The 18,141-nt window shown below is 39.4% G+C and overlaps 1 protein-coding gene across 1 annotated transcript; it reads left to right on the top strand.

Moving 5' to 3' along the window:
- The first annotated feature begins 3,253 nt into the window (after positions 1 to 3,253).
- Positions 3,254 to 17,677, top strand: acvrl1 (activin A receptor like type 1). Its single transcript, XM_008413666.2, has 10 exons — positions 3,254 to 3,949; positions 9,588 to 9,659; positions 11,624 to 11,902; positions 12,466 to 12,671; positions 12,765 to 12,864; positions 12,946 to 13,092; positions 13,276 to 13,551; positions 13,662 to 13,859; positions 15,258 to 15,388; positions 16,865 to 17,677. The coding sequence occupies exons 2-10, from the start codon at positions 9,590 to 9,592 to the stop codon at positions 17,009 to 17,011; spliced, it is 1,554 nt and encodes a 517-aa protein (XP_008411888.1). The 5' UTR covers positions 3,254 to 3,949; positions 9,588 to 9,589; the 3' UTR covers positions 17,012 to 17,677.
- Positions 17,678 to 18,141: the final 464 nt, after the last annotated feature.

Raw genomic sequence — 18,141 nt, 5'->3', positions numbered from 1 at the left:
AAACTTAATAATTTTGTCAACTAAAAGGCAGATTCACAATCAGGTTTTGACAACATCAGAATCAATATTGCTAAAAATATTTTACTTAACAAGGTCATATATGATTCTCGTATTTTTGAAATGCTTAGCTGCCATGCTTCCACTGGGACATTTTGAAGGGACTTGTAGGTCAAAGGGTATCTTATGTGGTAATAACATATGAAAAACATTAGAAAGATTTGCAACTGCTGCAAAAATCTTGCATTTATGCCTTTATCCAGATATGTGGAAAAACTAGAAATAAGGTATTTTCTACTGCAGAATACACGTGACTGATTAGTCTTGTAACCTTATTTACTCTTTTAAAATAAGGATTCTTTGAGCTACTTAAGACTCTGCTGTGGCATGGGGTGGCTTTTGAACTCTGGTTGCCAGTAATCTTTTAATCCACACAAGATTATCATTACACAACAATTACCTTTTATTAGTGATAAAATGTGATCAAAGGCAACCTCTTATGCTTAAGCACATTTGGAGCTTGTCATGACTTAAGTGACACTATATTTCACAATAAAGCTTCTTGTGTGAGAAAAGCTCTCAGTGTCCGTTGGAAAAGGAGAAGCAAAACGTGTACTTTTTCTGGTACGGTGTAAAACAATGTCTTATATTATTTTCAGAGCTGCAGCTCACTTCCTTTCACAAGAGGGGAACTTGATGACCTTAGGTCAATCCTAAAATAAATTCCTCACTCGAGTTAAGAAGGAAAAACATCTTAGTTGAACAATTTCTCAAATTAAGATTCAAACCTGTTCATGCATATAGAATTGACCTAAATATCTTGAAGTTTTCACCTTGGTGAACAAGACATGTCAGCATTTAAATGAACTGCTTATTGTTGAAATACAAACTGTTTCATTTTTGTTGTTGTTTTTTTTTTCTTTGACAGGACTGAAATGTTATTTTATTTACTCCAAGGAGTTGTGCTACAAATGGAAACCATCAAGATTACATGGCTCTTCAAATTACAGAGATTAATGGTTTAAGAAAAATAAGTCCCAAAAGTGCAAAGAACAATTTGCTCATTTTGCAACTTGACAACCGATGTGAAAGCTTCCAGCTGGTGTCTGCAGCCGTGAGCCAAATGTGAGAGAAAACAGAGCCTGTGAACAGGGAGGGAAATTTGTATTACATGAAGACATCTGCACAAGGCTGTTTTAAGTGAAATGTCCCACATTGAACTCCCTTTGGCATTTGTCTTCATGATGGGTATTAGCTGCCACAATCGCTAAACGCACGCAATAAAGTAAGACAATTTAGCGTCATCATGTCTTCCCACAGTTGCTAAGCGTGCACATTTTTTCTCGCGTTTTGGTAGACTTTTATGTTACATTAAATGCATGTAATTTATTTTATATGTGCATTTGTAAATTATGTCGAATGATGAGCTGTACACAGAAAAACAAGAGAAAACATGAACTGGGATCAACCGAAGGAGGACCGGTTCTTATTTTTGCACTTACTGAAGTAGTTTCATGTGGCATATCCAGAGTGATGAGTTTTTGTGTACATAAGTTAAGAAAAGTTTAATTAGATCTGACTTTTCTTTCTTCCAACTACTTGAGCGATAGATCTCTGCCGCTCCTATCGTGGGCCTCTTGACTGCTTCTCTGATTAATGCTCTCCTTGTGCAGCCTATCAGTTTAGATTGACGGCCATATCTCGAAAGATTTACAGTTGTGATAAGGACTTTTTATCTTCAGGTGATGGGTTGAGAAGTACTCTGTGAGATGTTCAAAGCCTTGGATCTTGTCACATAGGCAAACTGCTTTAAATTCCTCCACAGTTTTATCCCTAGTTTTATTGCTTGGGTTTTTGCTTTACTCTGTTGCTTTTGGTCACGTCTTCATGTCGCCGTTTCTTCATTAGTGTTCTCCAATAATCAACTGAGACGCTCACAAAAACAGAAGCTCCACCCTGAAGCGGTGGGCCACAGAAAACCACAAATAATGGGCACCGCAGATCATCCACTTTCTACAGAGTCAATATAGCGAGAGACCTTGTGGTTTTCAGATTATCTTAGGAACAGTGCATACATATTTCCAGAGAAAATAACTATGCAACTAAGTGGTAAATGACGTGAACTACATCAAAGCCTCACATCGCTAAGTGCAGTGCAAACCGCTGCATGAAGTGGTGTGGAGCACGCAGACACTTCTCTGCTTGGAGATCCAATGGATGAGTCTGTTGATGGTTGGCCAAGAGAATAGCACTTACTTACCTGACTGCAATATGTTGAAGTTAAATTTAGGGTCTTCTGCAGGTTTTTATGTTTTATTTTTTCCAAAAGATGGGGTTGCTCCTTTGGTTTCAGTGAAAGAACTTCTTAATTTATGGCATTTGTGTTCGAGGGCATGTGTTTGATTTTTGCGTGCTAGCCGGGGCGGTTGCCCTCTGGACAATTTGGGTATGGAAAGTTCAGACAACAATTCTGAGTGCTACACTGTCAGACAGGACATGATAAAGAATCTCTTAATGCTTCGGCCCATCAAGAAATTTTGGACAATCCCATTCTCCCAATTTTCTGGGAACAGTTCTTAGGCAATGATCCCTTCCTGTTTGCGCAAGAGCTACAAAGACAAGGATGAGTGAGTTTTATGTTGAATACTTTGAAAAGTCGTGACACTTTATCTGACGAAAAAACTGCAAGCCTGGCTTCTCGTCCAACATCAGTGTCAGATCTCAAGACATATGGACCAACAATAACATCAAAAATCCTATAAAAACACTTTTGGAAATGTTTCCAGGACATAGTAAACTCTATGGATTAAGAAGAGGTGTCATTCATGAAAATATGTGTTTGAAGACACACAAATGATAACTTTCTGTCAATCTGTTAAATAATTTTGTGTGAGGAGTCTGCACTGATCTTGAATTGAAAATGATATCACTTCTGGGTACATAAATAATAAATTCCAGCCAGAAATCTGCAAGGACTACTATACTTCATTTTCCTCAAATGGAAAATACTTGCTTCCAGATCCTGTTTTACATCCATTAAATATTTCCTCGTTTTTTGCTTGCATTCTAGCACCGCAAGCAGATTATGGTTCACACACAATAAACACTACTTTAACCATTTCTAACATTGAGGGTGGAAATCTGGCCCGACAGTCTCTGCTTCTTGGTTTAGTTTGGTGCAACTCTTTGACGCACATTCCTGTCAGTGCAGCAAAAACACAAGTCCACAGGGGGAAAGGAAAATGAGAGGTTTAGCAAGCAACAGGAAAACCGCTAAGAGAACACATTCCAGGCGCGCAGAGTCTGGACGGAACAATAAGGGGTGGGACGACAACTCTATGCCTACAACTATTTAAAAATCTCTAATCTCGCCTTTTAATCGGGAACACGGACGGCGGCTGAAGAATTCTTACTTAATGGGAACCGAGTCCCCTCCGCCGTCCCTTGTGAAGCCAGTCGAAGCGGAAGGAGTCTGGTTCGAAACCCCACGACGATGTTCCTGTTGTGGGTTTTATCAGCGCAGATTTGTTCCCAGATGAGATAGGCTTCATTCACCTCGCTGTGGACTCAGACAACCAGCCCTGAGGTCCTCTTCTTGCTTTTTCCCTCCACCCCCTTTTGAAACACTACTTTCATCTTTCCGCGTGCGTGCGTTGAAGTGACGCGGTTTTAGGTTTTAAACCGCTCTCTGGTTTACCAGAAGCGTTTTTTTTTTTTTGTTGCTTTCACGAAGCTGCGGCTGGTTTTGTCGTCGAGGCAGCGGAGAGGATGTGAGGTCTCTCCGGATGAAACATCTGCAGCTGGGCCTTCCAACTCTTAACTGGTTTATTTCAGTCTCACAATGAGGCCAGGTTTACCTCCGGCGCTGGTTTAAACTCTTATTCGTCCTGTTTGTGATATGGGCTACGTCTGGCGGCTCCATCTGACAAGTTAAAAGGGGAGCAGAAAACAGGTAATAAACACATTTTGACTTTCTTTTAACTCTTCCCTAATAACCGAATTAGTGCTGATAGGTAACAACACAGAGTAATTTGCCTCAAGTCACTTTTCGCAGCGGGTCACATGTTTCCAGATGTGAACAGGTGTCACATGTGTAGAAAGAAAACTATTAGTTTTCCATCTATGAGCGCCTATATTTGATCTAATGTCCAGGGATAGATCATAGAAACTCAGCTTTTCACATAGAAATTGATTTGTTACCCGATTTAATGGGACTTTTGCTCACATGGGAAGAAGTAGGTGATTAATCAAGATATTTGCATTATTTCTTAGCTGTATTTTTAGGTAAATATTCAGTTATTTTAATTTTATCAACAAGAGCAATTCAGATTTTTATTGAATTCCCAAGTTTAAATGCATAAATTCGTTTTAAAAATTGCTTTAGACAGAAGCACATTTAGTTCTTTCTTGTGTATTTGTTTTAAAAAGAGAACCTTTGGCCTTTCCTTTGAACTTTTCCACATTTTGCTGTAAGCACAAACTTTACAAACACAAATTAGTGTATCATTGTAAAAAGAAGATCACAGATCATGTTTATATTTTTATTATTTTTCACAAATAAAGTATGACAAGTGTTGTGTGTATTTGTATTCTCCTGCAGTTACAGCAACAAGACAATGAATAAGTATCTACCAGCTGTGCACATCTTATAGCTAAATTAAGATGCTATAACTTAGCTAGTCAGATTGGAAGGAGATAATCTGTGATCAATATTTAGGTCTGGACTTTGACTGGGCCATTTTATTGTAGTTCTAGCTATATGTTTAGAGTCACTAATGTGTTCCAGCCAAGGGGGTGGTTTGTTCAGGTTGATGTGCAGTCTCATTTTTTTTCTTCCCATAAAGTGTTTTGAATGCAGGTCAAAAAGTCAAATACTGAACAGAGCATCTTTTTCCCCCTTTGTGGCTTGTAACAAACTGCAAACCAGACTTTATGTAACAGCCTATTTATTTGACCATAAATAGGCCGTCTATGAAATCTTCACTGAACATGATTGAATTCATGCTGAGATTAAATTATAAGATTATGGAATATATTCATTAATTAGGAGACTTTGGAAGGAAAATGTTTGACATTGACTTCAAATTTCAAATACAGATTTCAAATGTGGATTTGTAAAAAACAAAGAAAACAAGACTGTGCAAAGAGTGTATCATTCGACTTCAGTTTTATAATTGAAGGAAATCTGTGTTGGTCTGTGTGTTGCTTTGTTTTAAAAGAATGCATTTTTTTTTATCTTAACCAGTTGCAGTGATTATAGGTAAAAATTCAATCTAGACATATATTTTGGGTAATTCCTACATGAGAAAGTCTGCACTTTCAACCACAGACCTTGTGGTTGTGTTTCTCCTCCATTTAAGTTCTCTTTTTCTCCCACTGAACTTACACCAGCACAAACATGCCGGAGCTATTTGACCTTCCACACTTCAGGTCATCTTTCCATGTGACCGCTGGTGTTCGCTCATCAGGTGCATGCTGTTCACACTAAAATATCTGTGTGTTTGTTATTTTCTTTTTGTGCATTTCCTTTCATTGTTTTCCGTCTTCTGTTTGGGAAGCAGCGTTTGTGTGTGCAGCTGAGTTTGAAGAATTTGCCATTTCCTCTCTCAGACGGACGTTCATTTCAGGTTTAATTTAAGGGGGGGAAAGCGTCGTCTGCTTTAGTGCTTTAGGCCTCATGGTAGATGCTGTTGTAATATAACAGCATGTGTCAGGGGAAACCCAAAAAAACATTTAATCTAAAGAAGAGGAAAGCTTGTGTGTGATGAGGTGCCCGACACATCCGACCACTGTAACCACACAGTCGTCCAGATGGAATGAGAGATCTGCCTTCCTGCGTTAGAGCCATGCAGATGAGAGGAAGAGATGACAGTTTATGTTTTCCCCTGGGTCACGTGGGTGTAGCTTTGGACAGAATGGAGACAAACAGGAGCTAAGTATAAAGTCTGTACGCCTGCGGTGGGAGATTTCCCTTCACTGAGATCTCTGTAACATTTCAGCAATAGCTAGTTCTTCGAGTGAACTGTTTAAATCAAGAATTAGTCCGGTTTGCGTGTGGCATTTGTGTTTAGGCCAACCATCAGATTTACTTTCTTGGTTGAGGTTACATTTTTTAAAAAGCTGCATGATTCAGGAAGCACTTTGTGCTGGGTGATAAGACAAGGCGGCTGTGGTTTTAACATGTTCTGTACTTCGAGAGTTTAACCCTGACAGCAGCGGCGTCTCAAGCTAGAGGTTGCTATACACTGCTATCAGATTGCTCTGGATTTGGAGGAGATGTGACACACCAGTTCACCCTTTGATTCTCAGAAGAAACTCCTTTTATGGCCTGCTTTCATCAGGAAGTTCAGCTCAACTTGCAGGAACTGTACAATTTAAGAGAGAGGGGGGGAAAAAAGAACAATTAGAAATTTCAGAGCATCAAAAAAAAAAAAAGTTTCAATGAAACCTGGTGTTTGTCTGGTTACTGTTCTGTCACAATTCACGCTGCCTTTGAAATGCAACGAGATGGCTTCCTGTAGTTGTCACTTAGATTTTTTTTGTTAAGCAGATGCATCTAAAAGAGGATATCAAAAGTCTTGGGCGGAAGTTTGCTGGTTCGACTGCCAGATGTGTGCAGTTTTGTTGTTTGATAGATCAACAATATTAGTGTATTATAAGGCTATACCTTGAAGCAGAAAAAGGATAAAAGATCCCTCAACCTTTTGTCCAAATAAAAATCTAAAAGACGTGGCATGCATCTACAACCAGCCTCTCTGAGACAATTCTTTGAAAAAACACATTTTGCTGTACATCTAGAGTCTAGCATTGTTGAACTGAATATAAAGAACCATTTTCAAATCTTTGCATGGATTCTCAGTTGGATTGAGGTCTGGACTTTGACTAGATCATCCTAACGCATGAGTGTGATTCGAGCCATTCCATTGTAGCGTTTGTCTTGTTAACCTGGGAGGTAATCCTCCTACCCAATTTCAAGTTTTTTGCCTAATTTAACATGATGTTTTCCAGGATAGACTTTCAGTGTGAGGTGCTTCATTAGTTTTCCAACATATGAATGCCACAAAGATCAGTTTTGGTGTACTGAATCTCCTGTCCGACTGGTTGCAAACTTTGAGATCTCTTATGGCTTCCTACCAACAATTGTTTTGTTCTTCCCATTCTTCTGCAAAGTCCGGATATTTAGACAACACAACTAATATCTGTCCAGTCAGTGGATTCTCCCACATGAGCGGTGGATTTCTGCAGTTCCTCCAGAGTCACCTCCTGGATGCCACTCTGATTAGTGCGACTAAAATTCACAATATGACACGTCGCAGAAAATATCCTTAAAACATCAGTTAACTGGGACAAGACTTGAACTCATTTGCTATTTTGCACATATGGGAAGGATATAAATAAAACAAAAAAAAAACATGATGGTTCTGTTACGTTCATGCGTGTAGCTCCACTGCTCCCCTTTCTGTACTCACGTAATGCCATTAAAGGTCAGCTGAAAGCTGCCGCTTATATGCCAGTAGTTAACGGGCCGGTGGCAGGGAACACAGACACAAACAATCATCCACACACACATCAAAAGGACACTTTTTAAATTTAGCAATAAAACTAACAGCTAACAGGCGTGTTGTGAGACCGCAAGGAAATCCATGAAAGCACATGGAAATCACGCAAACTGGAGATAGAAAGGAATTGACGCCACATCTTGTTAAGCAAACCACCACAAAGGCAGGTTTGTATATCTTGGCAGGTGTTAGAATGCTTCTCGGTGTGTTGGCCTTTATAAACTTGGGCTTGAGATTTAAAAAGGTCACGCTTAAACCCATTATTCCTAAATAAGCAGAGGCGCCAGAGAGCCAGTGGACCATTTGTACTAATTTCTTCAATCAAAACCTTCCTTAAGGAGGTATTTGTAACTCTTTGTTTGCTATATCTACATTTAGTGTAAAAAAAATTAAAAAAATTAAAAAAACATTCTTTAAATCTTCATTAAAGCATGAAGAACCACTTGAGAACTTGTTGATTTTCAAGTGTTTTGAAAACGTGCTGATTTCAACACAAAATAACCATTAATGAGATCAGAATTGTGGAAGTGAACAAGCCTTTTTTTAATGAATTTATCAATTCTATAAACTAGATAACAAACACGTGCTTCATTCATCAAAATGCACTGGTCTAGTGGCGCTGGTCTGCATCCGTTTTGTTTGACACCTTTCACCTTTGAGCTCCTTCCTTTTTTAGAGTTTATGAAATGGAGTGCTGCTGACATTAACCTGTTGAACTGGTTAAAAGACACTTTTATGTTAGATATTCTTGGATACCAATGTGCTTTCATCTAAGCCCTTTCATTGGAGCTACTGCTATATGTATAGGATCTCCGACCCCCGGCAATGTGAACTTTTCTTTAGTCTTTAGATCCAGGGTGCATAGTAATAAACAGAAGACCTTATAATGGGAAGCCAAAGTAAGGCAGGCAGAGTAATTTGAGAATCCAGTAAGGAACAATGAAAAATCAAAAGTTTAAATACTGAGGCATGGGTGGAACGTGGCAAAGGAAAGAGTTTGGTTAATTAGAAGAGACTAATTAAAACAAAGGAAGCTGAACTAAGACTCAAAAGAATTATCACACCAAAAGGGAGAAAGGCCTGAAACCAACAAAAGAGAATAAATCAAAATGCATAGATGAAAGTATAGGAAAGAAATATTAATAATAAATTAAGAAACTAAACACAAAGGAGTTAAGTTATATGGCAAAACCCTAATGAACAAATGAATGTTGGCAAGAGATTTTCTAGCCAAAGGTCTAGAAAAATAAATGACAAAAGAAAACCAAAGCACAAACATCTGTGGATCGTTTTGTAGAAAAGATACAAATATTGTTGCAACATTCTGTTTAATGGTTGTCATATTGTAAAAAAAAAAAAAAAAAAAGAAGACCCAATTGGAATTGAGCTAAAGTCATTTAGTTGATGTAAATGAAAATAGCTGAAAACAAAATACAAGTGAATTAAAGTTGGTGCTGTTGAAAGACGTTGCTTCACTTTTTAGTGAAAGCTTCGTTCCGAGCTCTCTTAAGTTATGAGTGTGTGTATCACAGTCCTCTCACTGTGCGTGACTGCCAGCGCCAGGGCCCTAAACAATGAGCAGACCCGAGTCTCGCCTGCCAGCCGGGTGGGGCCACTCAATGGCAGGAAGCATAGCCATCAATATTTACTCTGCGAGCAGGCTAGCTGTGGAGTCGTCAGGCCTGGAGCCCGTGTAGCACAGCGCCACAAGCAGTCCGAGAAAACACAAACACACTCAAGGGCCTTTTCAGCCCGCTTCCCCTTAAGCCCCCTTTTTTTTCCCACCCAGTGCAATTAAACACAGTCAGACAGGCTGGATCCTCTGGTTGTTGTTTTTGACCTCATAGCTTCCTTTAGGGCCTCGACTTCAGCCACCGCTCTGCTCCTCATGGACACAACTATTAAGTTACCATCTGTAAACTGAAATCAAGCCGCAGCTGAGATCTCTTGCTTCTTCTGGGTCACTTCTCCCTTTCTAAGTAAAAAAAAAACAAACTTCTGCTAACACAGTTTCTCTTTTTATTTCCTCAGTGATGGGAAGATCTGCTCTGCTCACGGTTCTGTTAGCAGGAGTTTTTCTCTTGACTTCCACCATTCATGCAGGTGAGTTAAATATAAAGTTGTTTTTTTTTTGTTTTTTTTTTTGCTTTTCTCATGAAGCGTTCACTTGTTTTATTCTGCCGAAGTTCTGTTCAATCCCCTGAAACGAAACCGTCTGTGTCCAACCAGCAAGCTTAAACAGGACCAGTGTTTACTGGCTTCGTGACATGATGAGCAGTCAAAGTAAATGAGAGGCAGAAGATTTTCTCCACCCACTTCAAGAAGACAGTGTCTTAGATGCTCGACTGTTTTCCTTTTAGTTTTAAATCGCCTCTGGCAGTTTAAACAAAGTCGCATTCCTGCAGAGCTTTGCAACTAACAGGGGGGTATTTCTGTCACTCTGTGCACAATATGGGTGTATTTTAATGTATTGTAATATTATCAAGAAGTAAAAAAGTTTTATTAGTTTATTTCAAAATATGATACTGATATTACTTAAACACTGAAAGATATATCTGATCGTAGCTTGCAGCTAATGAAGATATAATTTTTTGTCAGAATTTTTTATAAAGATATCAGCTATTATAGACAGAGAGCACCATTGACTTCACAGTTGCCAAGCGGAGAGTCACTGACACTGTCAACAAGAAGTGGCAGCCAAGAAAGGTCCAGCTGGCTGTTCACAGAGGTCTGCATACAAACGTGTTGATGGAAGGTTGAGTGGAAGGAAAAAAGCACTGCAGGAAACAGTGCATAAGCAGCAGAGACAAGAGTTTAGGGGCGTGGCTGGAGTCTGTACTTCAAAAACCACCCTAGAAAGATGAGATTCATTCAGGCAAAGGTCGCTTTTCTTGCAATAAGTCGCTTCGGAACCAGGACAATTTCAGTAGCTTCCTGTACTGGCCAAAAAGAACAAAGACCGGACCGCGGCTGAGTATTTTAAAAACTTATTTTTAGTTGAGAGTAAATGTTTCATTCAATTTGGAAGTTAAGGTCCCCGAGTCTGGAGGAAGAGTGGGAAGCCACAGACTCCTAGTTGCCTGAGGTCCGGTGTTAATTGGGTGTTAATTGGGTGTTAATTGGGCCACATCATCTCCTGATGTTGGTCCATGTAGAGTTGTTGAGTCCAAAGTCAGTGCAGCCTCCAAACAAGAAACTTTAGACCACTTCACTCTGCTGATAAGCTTTATGAAGATGCTAATTTCAGTTTCCTTTGGTTCTTGGCACCTACTCACACTTCCAAAGTACCTGGAGATGATGATCCTGAATGAGGCCACTGGCCTGACCTGAACCCCAAAGCAAAATGTCCAGAGGAAGACGAGAGACACCAACACGATGCAGACTGCTATCAGAGCAGCCTGGGGCTTTGAATTTACTTCAGCAAAACCACAAACAGATCTCCCAACATGCCACGCTGCACTGATGCAGTGATACAAAATATTCTATATTCCACATGGAAAATGTTGGTTTTTCTTTACTCGTGTCATAATCATCAAACTAAACAGAAATGGCACATTTAGAATGCATTACTTTGTGTGAATGATATATAAGTTTCACTTTTAAATTGCATTTCTGAAAAAAGTAATTTTTGATGATTTCCCTAATGTACCTGTGAAGAACTTCAACTTTTAAGTTTTGAACACCTTATCCCATGAGTTCAGGTATTAAATGAAATCTTTAAAGGTCTAATAGCAAACTGAGGCTTACATCTTGGATTGTGTGGTCTCATTTTCGACAATATTGTCATTTGAAACCAAAATGGCCGCTCCCAATGAACGACGACAAGCTGGCTGTTGACGTGCCATCATGTGGCAGCACAGGAAATGGGGCTAACTTATAATTTGTGTTCTCCTAAAAGGAAATAATTTCTGACCTCCCGCCTATGATTTTAGAAAAATTGCTTTTTTTTTTCTTGACAAAAGAAGGGTAATTTCTCTCCAGGTAAGCCATTTTTCTTGCCTAACCGTTACGTGAGGAGATTTAGATCTAATTTTCTTTCTATTTTCTATTGTGTTCTTGCGCCTCAGAAAACCAGGATGGCGGTGAAGAAGGGAAGCAGCTGTGCAAATGTGAGAACCCAAGGAACACACACATTTGCAGCAATGAAACGTGCAGAGGAGACTACTGTTTCTACACCTGGGTGCTAAACAAGGACCCAGGAGGAGAAAGCCCCGTCACTGAGACATGGGGATGTTTCCCAAAAAAACACTACAGAGAGCGATGCTCTGGATCCTTCCCCGGCTTTTTTGTCCAGTGCTGCCAGACGGACAAGTGCAACACCCTGATCACACCGCCTCCAAATATTAGTCAGTACCTATAGTCATACTTTTGCAATATTTATATATCGTAGAAATGTATTACTGAACCTAATGGATCTGAGTGATTAGGTTGCTTGAGGTAACTTTGGTCAGCTTGCATGGGTTGGTGGCGAGCCTTCATCTTCTCTAGAGGTTGTAATTGCTTCCCCCTGGTGGCCAGTTACGGCAAATTAGTACTTCGAGACTCACCAGTCTGATTATGTAGTTGTTATCTCAGCACATTAGAACTTTATTGAAAGGTTAATTTATTTCATTTTATAAAAGGAAACTGTGCATGTGCAAAGTAATTTTGCAAATACGTAAAAAATAAAAAAAAAATATTTCACATATTATTGAGTATTTGCAGCCATTGATGTGATGTTTCTACAACTTGAATAGACTCCACCTGTGGTAAACTGCCGATTGGATTGCATTTGGAAAGGCACGCATCTTTCTATATTGGCTGTAATCATTAAAAGGAACAAAAATAAAAGCTTGAAATAGTTTTTTAGCTACATTACTGAAATGAATTTTTCAGAGGATTCGTGACTGAATCGTTTATGTCTGTCCAGATGGGGAGCCGACAACAGTTCCTCCCCCAGAGTACCCACATCCCAAGCTGTGGATCTCTGTGACTGTGCTGCTGCTGTTCACGACTTTAATCGTGTGTGGTTTTCTGCTGTTTCTGCGATTTCGACGTGCGTCCAGCAAGGTGAAAGACCCTGAAGATCACGGAATCGCGGTCAAAGTCCCCTCCGGAAATGACCCCACCTACGGCGTAAGCAACACCTCATACTTTCCAATGAGACAGAGAAAATGACTATTGTAGCTCTTAAATATATTTGCGTCTCTTGTTTGTTTTTTTTTTTAGGAAATTTTTGATGAATTTTGTACTTCAGGAAGTGGGACAGGCCTTCCATATCTGGTCCAAAGAACTATGGCGAGACAAATCTCCCTTGTTGAATGTGTCGGTCAGTTTTGTTTCAGTTTATTTGTTGTTCTCTTTCTCTCTTTTGCAGTAATCCTGATTAACTCTGTCTTTTCCCATCCAGGTAAAGGCAGATATGGTGAAGTGTGGAGGGGGACGTGGATGGGGGAGAGTGTGGCTGTCAAGATTTTCTCCTCCAGGGACGAGCAGTCCTGGTTCAGAGAGACAGAGATCTACAATACAGTGCAGCTGCGCCATGAGAATATCCTCGGTACGGCAGCTAAAGCTGTGAGAAATAAACTTTCTACATCAAGAAAGACTTTTTTTAAGCTACAATATGTGCCTTCCACCATTTGTACGGCCACCTGAAACTTTAATACCCGTCAAATTAAATGCGAGACTAAAAGAAAACCCAGTAGTCCGTTTCCTGACATCTCTCGTTTTGTCCTTTCAGGTTTCATCGCCTCGGACATGACGTCCAAAAACTCCAGCACCCAGTTGTGGCTCGTCACTCACTTCCATGAGCTGGGTTCGCTCTACGACTTCCTGCAGTACCGCAGCCTGGAGCCAGAGAGCTGCTTGAGGATGTGCCTCTCGGTGGCCTGTGGCTTGGTCCACCTCCACACTGAGATAGTCAGCTCCCAGGAGAAGCCGGCCATCGCCCACCGAGACCTCAAGAGCAGAAACATCCTGGTGAAGAGGAACGGACAGTGCTGCATTGCCGATCTAGGTGAAGTGTGCATGTTGCATCTACTTTCAAATTTGTGCTGATTTCACTCGCTCGTCCAAAGTGATGGATGAAATAATTTCACCTGTATTTTACGCACACCGCCTCCTCAGGCTTGGCTGTGATGCACTCTCAGTCTCATGACTACTTGGATGTGGGCAACAACCCTCGTGTGGGGACGAAGCGCTACATGGCCCCTGAAGTGCTGGATGAGACAATTCGTGTCGATGTCTTTGAGTCTTACAAGCAAACAGACATCTGGGCCCTCGGATTGGTCTTCTGGGAAATAACGCGCAGGACTGTCGTCAATGGTAAGCTGGCAGTAAGACCCTGAACCGAGCAACGGTACCCATATTTTGTCATGTTACGACAACAAATTGTTTTATGGATTTTAAGCAGATGAGGTGCTTTAAATGTATGTATTTAATGATCAATCTGCAGCCAAAATCTGATGGACCCTTTAGGGGACCACTGTTCTCATTACATGACAAACCTGGATAAAAAATTTCTTAGATGATGCAAAAGAGGTGAGAGTTCACATTCAAGCTGGAAAATAGACCTAAACATAGAACCAGAGTTAAAATAAAATGAAAGCATTTCAACTTGTTTGAACAACATAGTCAAAGTTCAGAGCTAAATCAAATTAAAAGTTGGAACAAAACTTGATCAACTCTGATTGGGCTTTAGCTTTGCTGCAGAGAGGAATTAGAAAAGATGTCAGTCTCCACATCTGCAAAGTGGGTGGAGAATAATATACCTCAAGGTAGTGGAAGATGAGAGTGGAGACAAGGTGATCTTAAAAAGAAATACATGTAGCACTTTTTGGACTTCTATTTCTAAAAATGCCATATGCTGCATTTCTTTTCCTGCCAACTTACTTCGTCCATCTATCACATAAAACCCCAACAAAATCCACAGAGGTTATGTGATTTTGTCCTAGTAATGTGAAAATAGTCCAGGGCTGTGAGCGCACTTGTCAGGCGTTGCAGTAGATTTGCTGTTTTAAAAATCTGAGCCAAATAAAATAAAACAAAATTATTAGTTTCCCCCTTTTTATCGGAAAACCAAAAGAACGTGTCTATTCTCACCATGTGTTGTTCTGGAAGTATACGCACGCACAAAAGGCTGCATCTCATCAGTTGAGCATTTTTGTTTTTTATTTCCTCCTCTGTGTCTGTCTGTCTCTCCTCTCCTCTCCCATGATTAGCACTGCAGTAATTATAAACAGTCTTATCTGTTGTCAGCACTCACTGTTACACGGCCCAGATGCCCATGCACACAAGTTGTCATTGCAAACACACTCCCATGTGCAACCCGGTTACACACTGCTGCTGCACACACGGACACAATGTGCAGATGAATGCATATGTGGGGGAAGGTCTTCATGCAGTCACCAGGGAACCCGTATCTCTCCCACTGTCCTGTTTAGCCAAACATACTTTACAAAAACTCCCACTGCAGCTTATCTCCAGCAAGCTTATCTTGCTGTTTCAAGCCTTTTATGAGAGGAAAAATGGATGTGCTGTAAATTTATGTGGGGATAAATAAATAAGAAGCTGATATAAATTTGAAGAGGAATGACATGTGATCTTTCAGTTTGACAGGGAGAATATTTACTTTCATAAACTGCATTTTTTTTCTGTCATGGTTGTTATTTTAAATAGGTGTGACTAAGTTTGTGTTGTTTATTCCTGTCCCACTTTTCTCAGGGATTGTTGAGGAGTATCGGCCGCCCTTCTTTGACTTGGTGCCCTCCGATCCAAGCTTTGAGGAGATGAAGAAGGTGGTGTGTGTGGACCAGCAGAAGCCCAGCCTGCACAACAGACTCCACTCCCACCCAGTAAGTTCTTCCAGTGCACACACACACACACACACACACACACACACACACACACACACACACACACACACACACACACACACACACACACACACACACACANCACACACACACACACACACACACACACACACACACACACACACACACACACACACAACCAGACACGCAGCTATATCGAAGAATCAATTTGCTGGCACAAGAAGTTCCAAGTGAAATTTACACTGACATGGTAATCTTCCCGAAAATGAAAATATTTCATTTTAATTTTGTAGTAAACAGAACCGAAGACATTCAGCAACTTTTCCTCAACAGCAGATTTGGACACACCCATTCATCGAACTTGGCTAAATAGAGTAGCCGGTTTTACAGACAGAGTCACTCATGTCCTGTTCTTTGTTTCTGAATGTGGGCAAAAAAAAGTTGTAAAGCTGCAACATAGAAAACAATGGACCAAAAATAGCTGGGAATCATATTCTTTTTTTTTTTTTTATGAGGCAAACATGCAAGACTGTTGTGTTTTATTTCTATAAGTATTTCCCTTTTTGTACAAATATCAAACTTTTTGTGTCAATGAAATGTTTACATTTTAGCTGATTTTAGCAGGTGGGAAAAATTTTTTTTTGTGTTTTCAGTTTTAAAAATATTTTTTTGTAGAGAAATGTTATTTTGTCCCATGTGAATAAGATTAGCGCACCACTGACCCACACTTCTAGCTGGAAGAAGAACCCATCTCAAGTCTTTTGCAGCCTCCTTCAGATTTTCTTTTAGGATTACCCTGAATTTACCTTCCCCTTTTCTTCTGAAAATCGGTTCTTACTGAAGAAAAAAAAATCCCCATTGCATAACTGATGGCGTTTTGCATGGAAGCAAAAAAATAAAATAAAAATAATATATTCATTTCATCTGACCAGAGCACCTTCTTCCACATGTCTACTGTGTCTTCCAAATGGCAAACTCTAGGTGTAATTTCTAATGACTTTCTTGGCACTCTGCTATGAAGGGCAGATATTTGGCATGCACAGCTTGTTGTCTTGTTACTGTTGTCCTTTTGGCTCCTTTTGTGGTTAGTCTTCTCCATACACATCATGTCAGTATAGGCAGACAGATGTCATTTGTCACTAATTAGGTGACAAATGGTTGTGTTGGATTATATTTGGGAGAATTTAATGTTGAGGAGGAATACAAATAAACACCCCTACTTGTGAGATTTTTTTTTTTAAATGTTGAAAGCCTTGTATACTTCCATTTGGCAATTATTTGCTACTTTCTCCTGGTTTATTGGATGAAATCTTGATATGATACATGATGTTTGTGGTTGCAGCATATGAATACGCTGTATTTTATAGTATCTTGCATTGTTACAAGAAAGACTGGCTCCATTTGAAGAAAAACCTGAAACTGTACTATGAAGTTTACTCAAACAAGGACATGTCGCCAGTGGCTATTACTCTAATTACATCTTTGTGTGTCCAGATCCTATCAACCATTGTCAAGATTATGAAGGAGTGTTGGTACCAGAACCCAACGGCCCGCCTCACAGCCTTGAGGGTGAAGAAAACTCTTTCCAAACTGGACGTCGAAAGCGACTTCAGCATAGAGAAACTCAAACGTGACATCTAAGCGAGAACACCAAGAAATATCATGGAAAATTACAATAACCAACAGGAGGAATGTTGAACGTCATCAGCATAGTCAACGCTTCCCAGAACCGTATGTGTTTGACCATTTTGCAATTGCAGATTTATAGCAGTTCTCCAAGCAAGGGGTCATAAGGGAATTTTTTTTTTACTCACCATTGCAAGACGGGAAATCATTATTACTCACACTTTTCTAAAATGGGTTTTTCACAAAAACTTAGTCATAGTCAGCATAAAAGTTTGGATTGTTCACTATAATTTACAGGACACATGTAAAAAAAAACAGAAGTTCTCACCAAAGCAGTATTGACTATAATGTAAAAGTGTTCAACTTAAGTTAAAGGAGCATTTATCACAGGTATCAAAGACAGACTGAAATATTTAGTTGTACATATTCTACAAGCATTGAACCTTGTAAGGGTTCAATGGTTATTTACGATCTTTATATTAGTGTAAATATATTTCAAGAGATGTTATTTTCTATTTTAAAGCACATTTTATACACTTTTTTAATCCCATTTTTTTTGTATTTGTTTGTTTATTTAGACCTAAAATGTACCACCATAATCACTACGGTCAAGAAAGTAAATCACAGAATGATATGAAATATTGCAGATCTTTAATAAAGTTTTTGTATTTTGCAAATAAACCAGTTCTTGTTGTTTTCTTTTTAACCAGAAGGGGGCATTAGAGAGTCAACATACAAGCATTTCTTATGACTATGGAAATATGGAAACGTTTTACATTTAATTGTTTTTTATAAATGTGTTTAATTTTCTCTTCACTACCTCAGTTTTTGCACAGGAAAGAGCCTTTTCTCAAATACAAATCTCAAAGTAACCATTGTGACATTTGTAAATTCCACTTTAAAGTGTATTACTAAAATAGGATAAAAACAAACAAGTTTCAATAAATAAAACTACTGTTCTGCAAAAATATCTTCTGTTAAACAGCATTATAATTTCATGTGATTATTATTATTTGTGATAGTAAATGTGGAGCTGTTGTTTAAACCTTTAGGATTTAACATTAAATCCTCAAATTCCCAATGCGTTAAATATGAAGGAGGAAATGAAATGTTTAGGCAAACTGAAAAGTTTTCTTTGATCTCGC

Source organism: Poecilia reticulata, linkage group LG7, assembly GCF_000633615.1.
Source record: "Poecilia reticulata strain Guanapo linkage group LG7, Guppy_female_1.0+MT, whole genome shotgun sequence".
Classification (NCBI taxonomy): Eukaryota; Metazoa; Chordata; class Actinopteri; order Cyprinodontiformes; family Poeciliidae; genus Poecilia; species Poecilia reticulata.
This window is presented reverse-complemented; position numbering and strand designations above follow the sequence as displayed.

Excerpts from the sequence above, each read along its gene's own strand:
- acvrl1 (XM_008413666.2), top strand. The coding sequence starts at position 9,590 with ATGGGAAGATCTGCTCTGCTCACGGTTCTGTTAGCAGGAGTTTTTCTC. Across the intron at positions 12,672-12,764 it reads GAAATGACCCCACCTACGGC|GAAATTTTTGATGAATTTTG; the intron begins GTAAGCAACACC and ends TTTTTTTTTTAG. Across the intron at positions 13,552-13,661 it reads GTGCTGCATTGCCGATCTAG|GCTTGGCTGTGATGCACTCT; the intron begins GTGAAGTGTGCA and ends CCGCCTCCTCAG.